Below are 17,489 nucleotides of genomic sequence, written 5' to 3'. Positions count from 1 at the left end.
CTATACACTGAGTTTCTCCTCCAGGGGCCACCATGTACTGTTGACTGCTCAAAGAAAGTCACCTCCTGCCTGTAGTGAGGGATGCTGTCTCAGACCCCTTGGCCTGGTGAAGTCCAGTATGACTAAACTGCTCATTCACTTACAGAGAATAAATGAGTTATTCTGGTGCGGGCACATGCCTTTTAACCCCCTTATCAAAAATCGCCAAAAAATAAAATGAATTGAGAGGTATTGGACATTTAAGGGCCTAAAGCATATCCTGATTGAGAGAGGTCTTATTTATGGTGGAGCCTGTGTCCCAAGATGCCCTGAGGGCTGTCTATGAGAGATCAGTCACAACCGCAGGCAAAGAGGAGAGAGGGGTCAAGAAGAAACTACTATGTGGGTGAGCTGACCTCTGTCCTCCATTCATGGTCAGGCTGGAACTAGAGGAGTGCTGCACCCCAAAAGGCCCTTCCTGGTATTTGAAGAAGGGGCTGGCACCCCTGTGCTGCCCAGCACATGGGGAGAAAAGCAGGAGGGAGGGGATAAGGGTAAAAGGAGCAATCAGTAGCTTCTCTCGTGGCTTGCACAAGGCAGTTAGGAAAGCTGGGGAGCATGAGATATGTGTTCAGGAGAGTCGCTGCTGATGAGGTAGCACTAAGGACAGTCAAAAGCAAAGTGAACTTTCTTTCCAAAAACAAGTTCCCTGTACCTGCCACTGGGGAAATGTTGCCTTATGGAGGGCTGGTTCAGGCCAGGAAGCATGCCACTGATGGCCTGAGACACCGGACAAGGGTAAGGAGATGGAAAACATGAAAAGGAAAGGGGTTTATTTCTTTGGCATTACATATTTCTGGAGTGCATCAATTTAGAGGGACAGAGGACCCCTAAGCCTTTAAAATTTAAGTTTTTCAATGGACTGATTTCTGTTTTGTTTTAAAGTCAGTATCTGCTTCCAACATTGTGCACCACTGTGAATTCTGCTTTAGCATGGCTCTTTTTGTAACAGCTTGCTTAATCTGGACCCTGTGTTCACTTACAACAGGAGTTTAAGCTAGGCTGCTTTTATCCAACCCTTCCCTGAATGCGCTGTTGAGCATCCGACTCTTAAGACCAGCACATTGCCTCATCTATTTCAAGGAAAGGGTATAAAACACAAATGAAAGCAAAACTAAGAAAAGGCAATTTAAAGCCTCTGAAGCTACATGTCTGCAGAACAGGAACAGACAAAGCAAAACCTGTCTTCTGAAATGGCAATTTGGTTTTAGCAATCTTATTTTAATGAAAACTGTCATGATCAACCCTAGTCCCCTGGAAATCTAGATATACATAGTGTCTATCTGATATACAAAGCAATTTTTATCTATTAGAAGTGCCTGCTATTATTGTTCTGGGTCTTTGAAGGATTCTGCTGTTGACAAACACTGCTGTTTTACATGGGAAGCTTAATTTCCTGGCAGAGTTGGCTAAAGGAAGTCCCTGAATTTTCCATCTTGTGTAGTATTTTAAGGTAGCATTTATAATTACGTTATTTTCTGTTAGGAAATGGGAGACCGTTTCTTTTTTTTTTTTACAAGAGTGCAGACTTGTTCTTACATCCCCTACTCAGGGAAAGCAACCTGTACCCAGCTGTTCTGGCTTCAGACCTGGGCTTGTTATCAATAGGCAGATGAGACAGTAACTGCTGTTTCTTTTTGACATCTTTATAGTTTTTAAATGACCTAACTGCTGTTTCTTTTTGACATCTTTATAGTTTTTAAATGACCTTTCCCCTAGGACTAGATGAAAGGAACTGCAATTTCCTTTTGAGGGTGCTACAAAGGATTTGGAAATAACAGGCACTGAGAAGTCCCATACAGCTGGTCTTGAAACTGATTTCTTTCTGTTAACTGGGACACGTTAGGATGGAGAAGCTGAAATGTATGTGGTATGTGTTCAAACATGCTTTGGACTCTTAAATGACAGCAGGGTAAGTATGTTTAACAAATAGTCTCTCCTAAATTAAGTGGCTGCTGCTGTTGTAGGAGGTTCTTCTCACTGCCATCAATCACCAGATCCATCTTGCATACCTCTATTGAAGACTTCGTCCTGTGATCCTGGATGGTCAGTCCCTTCATAATATGAGTTTCCATTGTGAAGGAAAGTCCCCACCGCACGCCCTTGACGAGCATGTCCCACTGCGTCACTGAATACCTTGTTTATTTGCTCTTCGGATGGCATCCACCAGTCTGGGTTGGAAGTACAGTGCATCCTAATGAACTCTGCAGGAAAACATGCAAGGATAAAAAACCAACTTGTCTTTGCAGCACCCGTTATTGGCCAGGTGTTGAAAGCTCATGGGAGATAAGAAAGGGGACATTACTGCTCTACTTAAGCAGAAGGAAAGCCTTATGGGGGATGCCATGATAATGCCACTTGGACCTATGTTATTCGTGTACAAGTGTGTTTCTCCACATGTAGTATGTGCTGTTATACCTGAGCTAATTATGCGACCCACGGGACCTGGAGATTAAATCCCTTCTTGCAGGAATAAATAAAACCTAATTTGAAGTGACAGCTATGATTCAGTGTGTGCAATACATGTGAAAGCTAATATGAACTGGGATCTATTTCATTTGAAACCTGTTGTGTATTTGTACCTGAAGGTGATTGCTCTGGTGGATCTGTATGAGCTCCCTCTGCTGGCTGCTTCAATATCTGCAAGCTGCAGTAGCCCCCAGTCTGCTTGAAAATGTCACTACTGTTACTTCATTTGGTATTTCTGTTTGGAATGTCTTTCATTTCAAGTCCTCCTCTTTCCATCTTCCTGAATCTGACACCTATTTTTCAGAGAATAAACTGGCCTTAGAAATAGCTAAATGAGATGAAAGGGCTAATTTGGGGAGCCTTGCAATAGTTTTCAATGCAGGAGAAAACGAATTGTACTGCATGTAATTTGGCTGTTTAAGTTGCTGCTGCTTCCACATACAGCTATTTGTATGTGATGATTACATTTTTCATACTGTATTTTTCAGATTCTTTGACATGCGATATGCTAAACTTGCAGAAGGCGCCTTACCAATTCTGGAGCCGTAACTGCTGGGCTTAGCTCAAAGAGGTGTATTTGGACTCTGAAACATCCAAATACAATTTGAAATGTGAGGGTGCCTTATTAGATGTATTAGATACACTGTACCTCATATGGAAACTGAGCTTCTTATTTATTCTGTAATACAGTTATTCCCTCATGTGGTGTTGTGTGTCCCAGGATATTTTTAAATTCTATTTTCTTCTGTGGACAAGCCAACAGCATAGTAAGTGGCATAAGGCAACTTCATTACTGTCACCACATCTTGAGACCAGGGAATACTGTGCTTTCACATGAGTTCCTGTGCCTGCAAGGTATCTCATCTGTTGGACAATTAGGATATGATTTTTCGCATAGCTCCTCCAGCAGTGTGTCTGCAAGTGATAGCTATCTCAGTTTTAAATTTATTTCCCTGGAAATCCACACAGGCAATAGTAATTCCTACCTAGTTACATTCACGTGGGGCTCCACAGACTGGTGTTTTTCTCAGGGAAATGAATACCACATAAACAAGTAATGCTATAATTTAAGCATGCCAGGCTGTTGTAAAGCTGATTCCAGACATCAGTCAGTTGTGGGAATATATTAAAAATGTTTATAGATGTTTAAACTACCCTGAGTGCAGAGAGAGAAGCAGTTTGTACTGCGTAAGGCATAATTGGACATGCTGAGAATTACAAGTCAGACACTTGTTACCTTGGCTTGCAAATGGGTAGGAGCCACTAGCCAACTCTTGGCAGCAGAGAAAGTTGCTGTTTTCCCACCAATGCATGAAAGCCCAAAGGGAGAGAGCTGTCTACTCTGCTTTCTCAACTCGTCCTTAAATACTGAAAGTTTTGGCTTTCTCTTCAAGTGTCTGCAAAGTAAGGGAACTGACGTGTAAATAATGCACATTCTGTACGTCTAGGACCCCAGAAAGGAGTGGCCATAAGCAAAAGTCCATCTACACGTGGATTTACTGTTAGTCTTGGTGGGAGGCAGGGGGAAGAAAGAGCTAAAAAAGGATATTAACTCTGGTTCTGTATAAATTCTTAGGTGGAATTTACAGTCATTTAGTAAATGGTCAATGCACTTGCATTTAGTCTTCATTTTCTAAGAGAACCTCTGGGACCCTGAATCTTGTTTCCACACCTCTGTGCATTATGGTGTGCAATGGACTTGCCCTTGTATTAAGCTCTGATAAAATATAAGGTCTGTTAGAGTATCATGTGACAGGTTAACAGGTTCCTTTGTCGTAAAAAAAAAAAAGAGCCTCTGACTAATTTGGCTGTATGTAAAATCTGAGTTCATTACCTGGTTACATCAACGTACCCCAACTACAAGTCTTATCAACTTTGCCTTGTTGGAGTCTTCTACCCTAAACAGGAAGAGGCTCTGTCTGATGTATATAACCACTCCGGCTGGATGACTAAAGATGTTTTTATCATCGGCTGATCGAAATAGAGCTTTTTACACTGCAATGATTAGTAAAGCATTCTTGAAGTCAGTTCAATCAAAATTTCGTGTATGTGCTCACAAAATATTAAGCATACGCATTTATAAAATGCAGATACTGTTACTACAATGTTTTAAATTGTTCTTTAAAAAGGCCTGTTTTGTATGTTTCATAATAAAGCCCAGTACTAGGCCTTTTGAACAATTTTAGAAACCACAGTGTGAACTGCCACAACAGGTAATTCTTCTCATTCTGAGCCCTTTCTCTGTATTGTCCAGCATTCTCACTCTTGGACATTGTGAAATGCTTGTGAAGCTCCTCCTCCTTTTCAGGCTATACATGTGACAAAGTTGTTCCCTAACTTTTCCAGTCAACTTTGCATCAGTACTCCAAAAAAGAAGTTAAATCCTTGACAATGCATGTGTTCACACTCTATGTAATTAACCTGTAGACATTCTCGGCTCTACAGAAACTCGGTTAGCTTTCAACTCCAATGATGCACTGTGGCCTATGCTTACAGTGAATTAGCCTATCAATATCCCTTTGGTTCATTTGGTGTATATCTCTCCTAAAGAATGCCCTGTTGGTTTACTATAAAAGAGTGTAATCAGTATTGTATGATTTTTCTTCTTTGCTGTTTTAAGTGTATCAGTATCATGTGCCCTTGTATTTGTTCCCTCTCTCAAATAAGCAGCCCCATTTTCTTCCATTAAAAAATAGCCCAACACATATATAATACATACATACGTATATGTATGTATGTATAAAAAAAGAAGTGGAGGGTTTCTGGCTGCTTGTCACCTGTCTGTGAAACCCCTTCTAGTTCTGCAGCTGTCAGCCCAATGCTTCTACTCAGCCAGAGCCCATGTGGTGAAATGAGATCACATATGGTGGACACTGAGCGAAAAGATGCAGTACCTCTGAGACATGTTACTTTTACTGGATCCAGAGGACGTCTTTCAGGACCTGTCTCTCCTGACTGCACTGACCTTTTCCTTTTTCCAAGGCCGCATGAGTACTTAAGCTCATCGGTTGTGAAAACAAATCTGATGAGATAGCGAAGGAGCCGTCGTCCATCTTTCTTGGAAGAATTTACAGCCTCATCCCACTGTTTACTAGTGATGTAGACAGGGTAGTTGTTCAGCAACTGCTTGCTCCCCTGAAAAAGTGAAATATTTCCATTGCTTATTTTACAAGGCAAATAAGATGTTGGTAGCAATAAAAAATATGCTGCGATACTGACAGTAAAACACATCCTGAAGTGAACACGTAATTGCTGTTACTGAGATGAGTACTCTTAAAATTACATTTCCATTTTCTAGAACTCAAATTTGGTGAGACACAAGGAATACACTTTGCGAGGTAGCTATTGGTAATTTCCACTTTAACAAGCAGGTTAAAAAGAGTTAAGAATCAGTGACTGGATATCTATTTAAGTATCAACTTTCTTCTTAATCTGTTAAAATGCGTAAAAAGGGTCTTTGAAGAGAGTGATCAAATAGATCACTTCATTGCAGCTGACAGTTTACTTCAGAGGTGACTCTTTTAGTCTATTTTTATAATAAATTTATTACTTCTGTAGAACACACCTGAAACTTGACAGCAGTTATGTTACTGTGAAAAATGTAAAGAAAATAAATAAAGGAACTATGAAAACTGAATGCTTCATTATTATTAATGAATGCTGTATTAACTCAAATTACAGCTTTACAGAAATGCCACCGTGTCAGCTGGAAAGAAATTTTGCTTTTAACCTTCATAATTTGTGTGCTTCAATATTCCAAAATCAAATGAATGCTGTAGGACTAATTATGGGGATTCCTGTAATCCTCACACATTTATAAGCTCTCTTTAGTCAATTGTACTTAAATTGTATTTAATTCTTCTTGCCCATAAATGCTATTTTAGCATTACCCAATTAACATATAATGATATTGTTAATATACTTGAAATAACTGAAGTAGACAAAAAAACCCCAACCCCATCCTCTTGGAGACTCGTTCACTTTTACAGCTCCACCTCTTTATTAAAACACATAAATCTGGAAGCCCAATTAGTAAAATCTTCTTACAGCCCCTATCTTAGACAGGAGCCCACAGTGAACTAGAGAAACATGGATCTGATCCTCAACAGAGGCAATCAGCCGCATGCTGAACTTGTGGGCAACTGCTGCAAAGTTCTCCTCCTTGCTACTAGATCTTTGATATCTGAAAATTATTTTAAGGACTACCCTTGCCTCCTTTCATATATTTATTATAGCATCCTGGGAGACAGCTTCAGAGCATCTTTGAAGTTTTTCCTCAGGTATTTGCTTTTAACTTTTTTTGCTAAATGTAAGTTTACTAAGTATATGGAATAAATATATGGAAGGCTGAATTTAGTGAAGACCGTGATGTCATCAGAGAATCTGTAAGATTTAGGGTACCATGACCTGCTGGGGCTTAGTGTCACTGGGAGCTGAGCCTATGTGACTGTCTGCTACTTGTTCAGCTCAGTGCAAACTGCTGGCAGAGATGCCTACAATCAAATCCAAAACTCTGCAAAGGAAGCCAAAATATAAAGGAAGAGATGGACTTTGTGTCAGAGGTGCCCTTCCCCACCCCCAAAACATCTCAACTCTCGATTCCCCCTATAGTTTGTAAATCCAAGTTTGTCATCCCTAAGAGAAAGACCCTTCAATTATAGTCTGTTATCATTTGAGACTTTCTCTTTTCACTTCACTTGACGCTTCTCACCACTGCAAAAGGGCCAGTGTCAATTCCTTCCCTCCATTCATGATACAAGAAGCTGCTTTAATTTCTGCCAGGTACACACCCCCCTGGGAAGCCAGTAATGTCTGAGGAGCTCTGCCATGGAAAGAACATCACCCTCCATTCAGCCCAGCTCCTCATCCTCTCCCAACATGGTGAAAGGGCTGGGGAAGGAAGATGAGCAGGGGGACAGCGTGGAAAGCTCTTTGGGGGCATTACATGCTTACACTGAAGAAACTGTGACCACACCATCTCAGAGAGAGCCGACACTAGTATTTCCTTGGCTTGCTCCACCACAGAACCATCTGCTTCCCAGGTTGCTACTTATTTTTTCAGCAACTAGCTCTGCAACTCTTTTATATAAAGCAAATTATTTTCCTATCTTAGATTTCTGAAACCTATTTTTTTTTTAAAAAACACTGTAATGAAGCAAGGACCTTTTTTATTGATACCAGCACAAGCTACAGCTAGCTCAGTAGGTACTGCCTTGCTTTTAAGCCCTGGCAGGCAGAAGCAATGCAATGCAAGCCCGTAATGGCATAGTGTAAGGTTCCACGCTTGCTCATGTGTGTTAGGGTTGGATGCTCGTATGTGGCTTTGCTAAGTAGCAAGCTATCCTAAAAGCTGCCTCTGTGTTTAAATGTATTGCAGAAGGAAATAGGATGCAGAAAGGCCCAACATCTAAATTTCATGAGAGCTCACATTACTATTAACCGAGGAGAAGGTAATAAATTCTGCGTAATCTCCTCAGCCCCAATTTTATTATACTTCTCTCTTATTCCCCCTGAAACTTAGGATATTTTTCCTCATTCTTCTCCAAAGGCATGATATAGTGTTATGCTATTCTGTTAAACGATTACTGGGTTCCTGCTACAGATACTCTTTCATTACTTCCTCTGAAAGTAAAGCACTTCTGGGCAAAAGATTCTTGGTAAATATATGATGCAATTTGGTGTGTCCAGCAGTCATTAAACTAAAACAAACAGAAAACCTTCCAGAAATGAAATAAGCAGACCCTGAAGGAAGAACCAAAGTACAAATGCGTTCATGCTTGTATTTGTACACGATTAAGCTTATGAATAAAAGATTTGCATCTGTGTGTTTAATTGAATAAAAAATTCTGTCACATCACAAGAAACTATTCCATGTGGGATGTTAGAGAACAGCCTCGGTTTTTGCAGTGATTGAAAATTTTAGTTACGCAAAAGAGCATTAAATAAAGGAAAATGAATCCTTGAAATACATTTGAGTGAAAACAGCTAATTATATACATGTATATGTACAGGTATACGTATATGTATGTACCAATTTGCACAGGATAAAACCGAATGGAGGAGCAAAGTGAAGCACATCCTGAACTGCTGCAAAGCATCTTCAGTGAACTACGGTAAGTTGGACTATCTGAGGCTTGCATACATATCATTTATGTACATAGGGAGGTCAAACTAGACCCAAGTGTTCCCTCTTCTGATATTGTCTGCGTGAATAATGGGGAGTGACATGTATACCCTACACATATGAACCCATGCATAGCACGAGCCTCAAATGCAGACAGTCTAAACTAGAAAAGTCTCAACAAAACCTCTTAATTTGAGGCATTTTCACAAGTCTGGATAGAAACAGAGTGGTGCAAAATTAATGTGACCTACACAAGAGCTGACAGATACATCTACCTTCTACAGAAGAGGGGGACTTTAATTTCCTGCTTTTTGACTGCAGCCCTTTTAAACAGATCATAATTACAAAAATCCCCAAACTCCATATCAAGTATAAAATCGTCAACACTCAACATATAGTTTGGGCTGCTTTCTGAAAAGCAAGAGCACTCTAAAGTCTGCTGAAGTCTGCTGAAGACTGCTGAAGTCTGTATTTGGCTCTGTCTGCAAAATGAAGGAAACACATCTTAGCATTAACCATCTTAGAGCTGCCTCACAGCTATACTAATTGTATACACATGCATGTCTGTATCCATACACATGACATATTGATACCCACCATGCACGGGCTCCAGCCTTCATGCACTGGCAACTGCTGTGTGCAGCCACTGCAGTTTTCACAGCAGTTTCACTGCCACCCAGCTGCAGTTTTCACCAGGCTAGCAACCAGCCTAAATTCTACCCACAAAAGTGAGTTTCTGAAGAAAGGCGAGAGAAAAACTACCCAAAGCAAGGCAAGTGCAGCTGGTGCCAATGGAGGAAGTTATGTGCTGTCAGTGAAGTCATCCTAGATTACGCTAGTGATGAGTCTCCTCCATTTGGGGATTACTGTACCTAAGAATGACAGTTTAATAATAGATTTTACATATTTTTACTACCAAATATATTCTTTCAGCACCTCCTGGTTTATTTGCCTATGTGTTTTCAATGAATTGTCAAACATAAAGAGATGAAGCTTGTCTTCACTGTATACTACCTCAGTTGGATGGTCTGTTGGCTGTGGTACCATAAGTTGGTTGTGATGCTGAAGTACAGTCTTCAAATAATCTAAAACAGTCTGGCAGGGCACTGCATGAAAAAAAATTGCAATTATTGTATATTACCTATCTTGCACAAAATGTAACAACAATATTAAATTAAACAGTATTCTTCAGGATCTGTTTTGCGCGTCTGTGAGATTTATTTCTGATAGGAAATACTGTTCATTTGGATTTGTTGCATTTCATTCATAAATATATGATGGATGTTGTATTTCCTATGCTGAAATCTCCAACATTGCTTTTATTCTCTGCCCACTAGTTGTCAAAGGTTTTTTTTCCTATTTTGGAATTATAATTATTACAAATACAAATTAGGTCAGCAGTAATGATAATAAGAAAAAAAATCTGTAAGTACTGTGAACAGCCCAACCATACAAAGGAGAAACCATTTCTTGGACCTAAATCATACACTGATTAACATGTAAACACACTCAAGAGTTTTTGAAACTACAGTCTCATTAACTACACTGAACAGATTTAATGATTCATATACTTTAATTTCTCTTCCCTCCCTCCTCCCAAATAAAAGTAGGTGTTAGGCAAATTGCTTTATTTCTCTTTCCCTCATCCTCCCCCCTTTCTATTCCCATCACTCTCATCCATTCCAGTAGTGGTACCAACATCCTATTCCCTTCTGCTGAGGTGATAGGTTAATTACGGATGATTCAATTACGGGTCTCTCTTAAGCAGATGCTGCCACATCCCTGATTAACTCTGGAGTATTTTTGAGACACAGTGCTTCTCCTCTGAGCCTGAACCACCACAGGAGAATTAAACAGATATTAACCCAACATTAAAACTGACTTGTTCAAGACTAAATTAAGCATCATTTTTTAAGGTACCTTATCAGTCGCACATTTCATATGGGTTGTTTTTGTAAAATATTCAGAGATAATCATAGCTTCAGCTAAAAATCCAGAAAAAATATTTCAGTGTTCTGTTTTTTTTTAAATATTATTTCTTGGCATTCAGCCTTTATACCTGGAAAAATGCAGTGTTTTGGGCTTTGTCATAAGCTGGCAATCTGAAAACAAGCACTGAAATCACTGAGAATGTCTCAAGGTAGGATTTATCAGTATTTTGCAATCCTTCCTGGGCATTCACACTGTGCAGCAACTATCCCCTCTCCAGGCAGACAGGGTGCAAAACACCTTTACTCTGTGCAAAACAAACACCTTAAGCTAAGTGGTGTTACATCCAGCAGTCTGCATACAGAAGTCATGCGACGTGCCTGATGTGAATAATGAATTCTTGTGCCCTTTCACTCATCGCTGACTTCTCCGTGAAGACATCAGTGTATTTGGTCCTGTTTCACTTGATACATCACACTTTACCATAGGAGGTTATGTGTTAGGCGAAAGTTAGCATTTCAAGTGACTTGTACCTGTTTTATTTCTCCAGTGACTTCACTTCTTATTGCTAGACCAGAGCTGCTACACAGTGACACTGACATAGGAGGAGAAGAGCATTTTTTTTTTTGGTAGGAAAAAAAGCACTTTTAAGTGTCATTGGATGGTTTCAGAAAATGTTTCAATTCTGAAAAAGTCAGAAGAGCATTAACAGCCCCACCAACATGTTCCGTGGCCTTCCTATAATGAGAGCTGTGTATTTAGCATACAGCAGCAAACAAAAACATTCAATACATGTTCTTATGTGGAATAAAGGAGAAAAATAACCACAGGTAACATTTTAGTGCACTGGATATTTTTAAGAAGGTCTGGCAAAAAAAAAAAGATTTGGCTTTTTCTCTAGAGAGTTAACAAGATCATAACCGTGACAGCTGAAACTCTGCATGCTTATGCACATATCCACTATCACCAGCATCACCAACAGGGATCTGTGCCTATAGTAACCAACAGGAAAGATGCTAATATCAAAATAACACTTGCTTATCATAATTTAGTAGAAAAGCCTGCAGGGAAGCAGTAATTCTTCTGCCCACTAGGAAGGAGCCTTAGCAGGGGGGGAATGCTGGTCTTGCTACGATGTTAAGCAGGACAGATGTTAAGATGTGGCAGGTCTTTGTTGTTCACTGATCCAAGTTTTAAGATTTGATACTCTAGGCATCTGTATGTTGTAACAAGTGCTTCTTTGGCATAGCTTGCACAGCTCTCTCTGTGGAGTATCCTATTTTCTAACAAATAGTTGAACAGCGCAGTGGCCAAAGACTGTGCTACTGACAACAGCCAGGCTAGGGTCTCTCAGTCTGACCTGCCACATAGCACAGTGACTCCCCAGGCTAAATTCTCTTCGCATCAGACATCACCAGTGGGTAAACCCACTCTGTCTTACAACCTGGGCTGGAATCAGCATCTGTTTATCATTTCTCAAACAGGCCCGCAATTCTGGCACTATCAAGCCACTCAGTTGTTCTGACACTGGAAGGGAGTTGAGGCAGACAGCTGAGGTTGCAGTCCCACCTGAAGCCACTGTTGAATGTGGCTAAAACCTGGAGTTACAGTGGAAAATACTTCTAGGTGCTTACCATCATCATCATATTGGTCTGACTGCATCATTTTACTCTTCACAAGAACAGAAATACTCAATGAGCAGTTCCAAATTTTTGTCAAATCCTATTATTTCCATCTGATAATGGTCCAATACTGTTACTAGGACACCATATTTTTCCGTTTGTCTGCCAGGGAAAGAATACCTCCTCGACAGAATGCTCCAGGTTTGATTTTAATTTTCCAATGATCCTAACCTCTGCTTTTTTACTTCAACAACTTCCCTTCTGTTCCATTTGTTATGTTTCTAACCATTGCTTTGCTTTCTCTCCAAGTTGGTTGATTTTGTAACCACTATGGAACTTTTTCTCCTAGATAGTCTTTGGGGGCCTTCAACAACATGCTTTTGATATTTCCCAATTATATCCACTCTTTCGTTTCCTGTTTTTTAAAATCTTTGGCTCCAATAGTTGCCTCCAACTTTTTATGAAGCATCAAGAACACCTCTATTACTGGTTTGGACTGTGGTTTTGCTCATTATAGATGCTATTGGGCCACAATCACTTGTATTGGTATCTGTCAAAGTAAGGGTTTTCATTTATCCTCCCCAAAATGTGGTCTCCAGTGTAACACACCCCAGGCTGTTTATATTGCCAAAGCACAGCACTATGAAGAGACACCTGGGCTTGCTGTAAGTAAGGTCTATCTGCAATTCAAATAAGGTATATCTCCAACCTCTCCCATGGTATTAGGCAGCCCTAGCGAGAAGGGGCGGCTTACCCCCAGCTCTGCTGTCTCCCATCAGTGGCCTCAGCCCCATAAGCAGACAGTAAGAAATCCAGTTATTCAGTTCATTAATAAGCTTTTGTGCTCTGTAGCCAACACTGGCTAGTATTCCTGCTGGTGCTTTGCACAGCAGAACATGAATCCCTTAGCACTCAAGACCATTTACTTCTGAATAGCCAGCAAGGAGAATTGGGAAGGGTGTACATCTACATCCAACCTGCTCAGACTGGCAGCTGTTAGTTAAGACTGGCTCAGCACTGTAGTATCTCCTCCTTGCCTTGACCTTGAGCAATGCTTCACTCTGGGTTCATTGCAGGGCATTTCTAAATTGGTGCTCGACTGTCAAAAAGATGTAACAAATGATAGGGAACCTGCTGATGACTACATGGCAGTGTGAATTTCTTATAGCATTAATGGAGATGCCTTCTCTGCCTGAGATTTGGACAAGCGTGCAGTGTAACATGGCTTGGATTATTTTAGCTCATACGCTCATTTATTTCAACAGTCAGCTGAAAGCCAGTGGAAGCTGCATTGATGGGCTGTGAAGACAAGTTGTTGGGGTGCAGTGAGCTAGAAAAAGAGTGAGAGGTAAAGAGAGATGTGGATTGGTAAAGAGAGATGTGGATTAGTAAAGATTTGTAGGGTACTCAATACCCTGCAAATTTGGATGTTTGTAACTGGATGATAACAAAACTAGCACTCTTTTGTAGTGAAAGCAGCCAGCAGAAATCAGAAGAATCAGTGTTACCCGCGGAAGGGTGTGTTAAATATTGGCTAAGCTGACCTACGCGCCTGCCAAAAACAAGAGAGAAAAAATGATAGCAAATATCCTGATACTTTTGAAATTCCTCTGTTGTGTTTTTCAGGCGGAGTGGAAAACCACCGAACTTCTGTTAATCTGCATCTGAAAAGCCACTGTATTTAATTTTCTTTCGCAAAAATATTTATTCCAGAAAGAGGAAAGAATGTGCCCCTTCCGTACACCCCTGGGGTGTACACCTCTGCCTAAACAACAGAAGAGATAAAACACAGTAGATCTGAATCTCTCATTTAAATGACGCTCCCACATTCTTCTGTGGCTCTTATTTTTGTCTGTACCCTCCCATTTTCCTTCTGCTTAAAAGAAGGTACCTCTACTTGTCCTCCCTTTCAGTTGTGAAGTCTTCAGGACAGGGACCTCTCCTGTGAACCTCTCTAGTCAGTAGAAACTGCTGATAACTAACAGGGAAACCAAGGAGCCCCTGGTGAGCTGGAACAGGACTTCGTGTCACTAAAAAGACAAATGCTTACCTGAAAAACACAAACCGAAGTTGACACCAAGGAGCTCAGCTTCACCAGGCTGAACCACAGTGCCCCACGAAACCCCCACCAGCTCTTGCTCCTCAGAGTAGGCTAGGAAACTTGACCCCAAAAATTCTCATGGGTTTTTACCCAGAAGTGTAGAGAAAACAGATTAATAAAGTGCTGGTCTGCTGCAGTTACATGTTTCAGTGAGCTTTTGTACTCAGGCTGGTTTAGCAAACCAAGCTGGCACCCCTAAGCTGCAAGTAAAGCAATGCTGCAAATTCAAAAGGGCTCTCGTGCCAAACACTGGGTGACTGCGCATGAGGCTTTCTCTTCCCGAAGTAATTTCAAGCTTTGAAGCTGAATAGCAGAACAAGGCCAGAGATCAGACCACAACATCTAGAACATCAAGGGAAACCAAGGAGGTGGTTAAATGTGAATATCAAGGGAAAAAAAAGGACATGAAAAAGTGTTCATCATAACCCTTGATGGGTGCTTTATCTACGCTGTGGCTGTGGTAGGCTCTTTGGAAACGCGATGCTCTAAAAGTATAAAGGAGACAGGATTTGTATGGAAAAGTAATATCTTTTATTAGATCAACCGTCAGGAAGGAGAGTCAAGCCTTGGGCACACAAAACCTCCTGGAAAACTTGTCTGACTTTTTCAATTACACTGATATTAACTTGACCTGCAAATCCCACTTTGCTTTGGCTACCTCCAGCCACCACCATGAATGCCGTCTATCAGTGACCACTTCTCTACATTTGAGGGTTTTCCACCCCCATCCTTCTGCTGTTTGCTGGAGTATTTCTTGCTGCCAGGCTAGCAAGGTCAGAATAATTACTGTATTTATCACACTCCATTTCACCTTATTTATAACTTTTCATACTTTCAGGGTGGTTTGTCCAAAACCATGCAGCGAAGCTAGGAGCACCAAGAGGCAAATCCTCACTCATGACTCTGGCCTTTGCTTTAACCACCTGGAAATATTTTCTCCCTTTTTGGCCAGAAAACTGTGAGAAAATCATGTTCACAATAGCAAAGGAGAGCTGCTTAATTTCCTTATATATTAGATGGTCTAAATCCAGGTATTACATGCAGTTTCACAAATAGGTCTTTAATTTTACTACTGGGAAAGTATCACAGCCCCAGTAATTTTATACACACGAAAGAGACACTTTTCTCCTAGGATAGATGGATTGCTTTGCTCTGTTCCTGATAGTCTCAAAACCTTGAAGAGCCACTGATAAGTTTGCCAAAGTCCTGCCAGGAATTATCTAATCTTTAATTATTTTATCAAAATGTTTCTCTTCAGCTGAACTGAAATCTAAAAATGTTTGCTTAATTTTTCCCTAAAAAAAATAAACAAAAAAATAGGGGAAACTGCACAAATTGCAAGAAATTCCATTGCTCCAAAGCCAAAGCACTGAAATATGAATGTTACTTCATGTATTCCATAGCTAAAACAATTAAGATTTCACACAAATTTAAGTGTTTTTTCAGACAAATCGACTGGGTATTTTTTGAGAAAAAAACAACCAAACAACCAAAACATGCAGTATTTCATCCATGTAATAGTTTTTCTCCAGTGATCTGCCAAAAAGTGATACTGCTATGGGCAAAAAGATCCTAATGACTGGAGGGCTTCTACAGTAATAGGGCAGAGTTCTGAAAACTGAAAAATCTTATTTTCTGTGTCCAAAAGCTAGAGGATCATATGTCTTCAGTAATATTAGTGAAAAAAAAGTCATTGCCTTTACATCTGCTGAGAAAACACTCTTCTTCCTTGTAGTCTCTTTGTGAGCCATGCAAATGGTGCTTTGCAGAGCTAGAGGCAGAGATGTACAGTGGCAACTATTTTTAGATCACCAACTCTCATGGATTTTAAAAGGGCTTTTGCATATGGAAAGTAAAAAAAAAGAAATGCAAAGTATTTCAAGAAGAGGATAAATGATTCATAGGCGGTTACAGAGCTGAAGAGAGGGGTTGGGGCTTTTATCTTCCGTTGACAGGGCTGCTGGCAAGAGCCTCAGTGCCTGCAGGGAGGGCAGGCTGCACGCCTTCTTGCCAGCCTCACTGAGCAGCTCCAGCCCAGCTCCCTCAAGGAGGAGAAGGAAAACTACTATGTCAAAAAAATGCGCTCTTTCAGCAGCTTGATGGGACAGTATGGCAGCCTCCAGGTTCATCTAGCTGCCTCCACAGTTGGCTCTTCATTGCACCACTCACTGAAACCCTCTGCAGAGGTTTCAGGACATCAGACATGCAATGTCCCGATGGGCAAAACCAAAATGCTCAGAGAGTGAGCAATGTGCCTACTTGCAAACCAAGTTGGGTGTTTCAAGTCACAGGAAAATTTCTGGGTGGCTTTTTCGGTAGCAGAAGCTCACTGAGCAAAATCACCACCGGAGACAAAAATAATTAGATATCACCTTTAGCTGATTTTTGATTAACCTTGCTCAGAGTAGCTGTGGGACTGCCTGTCAAACTCAGACCTCTGTCCTACCATGTGGCAAAATCTGAGGGTCCCTTCTGTGGCTCTTTACACTTCCCCAGACACACGGGTCACTTTAGACCTACCTGTATATGTCACCCAGACAGCAGCAGATGCGTCTGATGACGATTTTATGTTGACTGATGAAGTCATATGTCCTTGCACATTTATTTTGTCTGCTTCCTTTGATACACTGTTAACAGGATGTTTCATTACTCCTGGGGGGGTTCATCTCTCTTTTAAAGGGAAGATGAAGGGTAACTGTGATGACCCTGGTAAATACTAGCTGCTTAACTCAGCATTAATCCTAGCAAAATACAGGTAATCGCAAGGGGATTCAACTGACTTCAAACTAAAGAATCTGAATAAAATTAATGCCAGTCAAAACGACCCTATGGAAAGTGGATCTTGTCAGACAAACCTAATTGTCATTCTTTGATGAGATTATAGGTTCGCTTGAAAAAGTTGGGCTGAACAGATTTAATATATCTAGACTCCTGAAGGGCATTTAACTTGCTACCATGAGTTATCTGATTGCAAAAGCAGCAACATGTATCATCAGTAGACTATAGCATACATGGATTAAGAACCTGCTACTGACATCTCAAATTATTTGTCACTGGGGCAACCATCATGACTAGATGTGTTTCTAGCAAGGCTCAACAGGGACTGGCAGCAGCCTCAATACTGTTCTGCACTTCTAACCAAGATCATGATCTTGATTTAAAACCTATAAAAAGAATCTGGATGATACAGAAATTGGTGCACCAG

The 17,489-nt window shown here is 40.6% G+C and overlaps 1 protein-coding gene across 2 annotated transcripts in view; it reads right to left on the bottom strand.

Moving 5' to 3' along the window:
* Positions 1-489: 489 nt before the first annotated feature.
* The window catches only part of BEND4 (BEN domain containing 4), a 30,649-nt gene continuing 13,649 nt past the window's right edge, over positions 490-17,489 (bottom strand). Inside the window, exons 3-6 of one of the 2 annotated variants that reach the window (XM_057407528.1) lie at positions 9,647-9,738; positions 5,403-5,643; positions 1,709-2,243; positions 490-1,663 (exon numbers count right to left, since the gene is read on the bottom strand). In XM_057407528.1, the coding sequence (XP_057263511.1) occupies positions 2,026-2,243; positions 5,403-5,643; positions 9,647-9,738 (551 nt within the window). In that variant the 3' untranslated portion in view covers positions 490-1,663; positions 1,709-2,025. Of the gene's footprint in view, positions 1,664-1,708; positions 2,244-5,402; positions 5,644-9,646; positions 9,739-17,489 lie in introns of those variants that run through there. The other variant, XM_057407529.1, reaches the window with a different exon arrangement.

This window comes from Pezoporus wallicus, unplaced genomic scaffold (genome assembly GCF_028554395.1).
Source record: "Pezoporus wallicus isolate ANWC-B61680 ecotype Strahan unplaced genomic scaffold, APGP_CSIRO_Pwel_v1 contig_2492, whole genome shotgun sequence".
Lineage (NCBI taxonomy): Eukaryota > Metazoa > Chordata > Aves > Psittaciformes > Psittacidae > Pezoporus > Pezoporus wallicus.
Note: the sequence above shows the minus strand (reverse complement) of the source record. Positions and strands in the feature narration are given on the sequence as shown.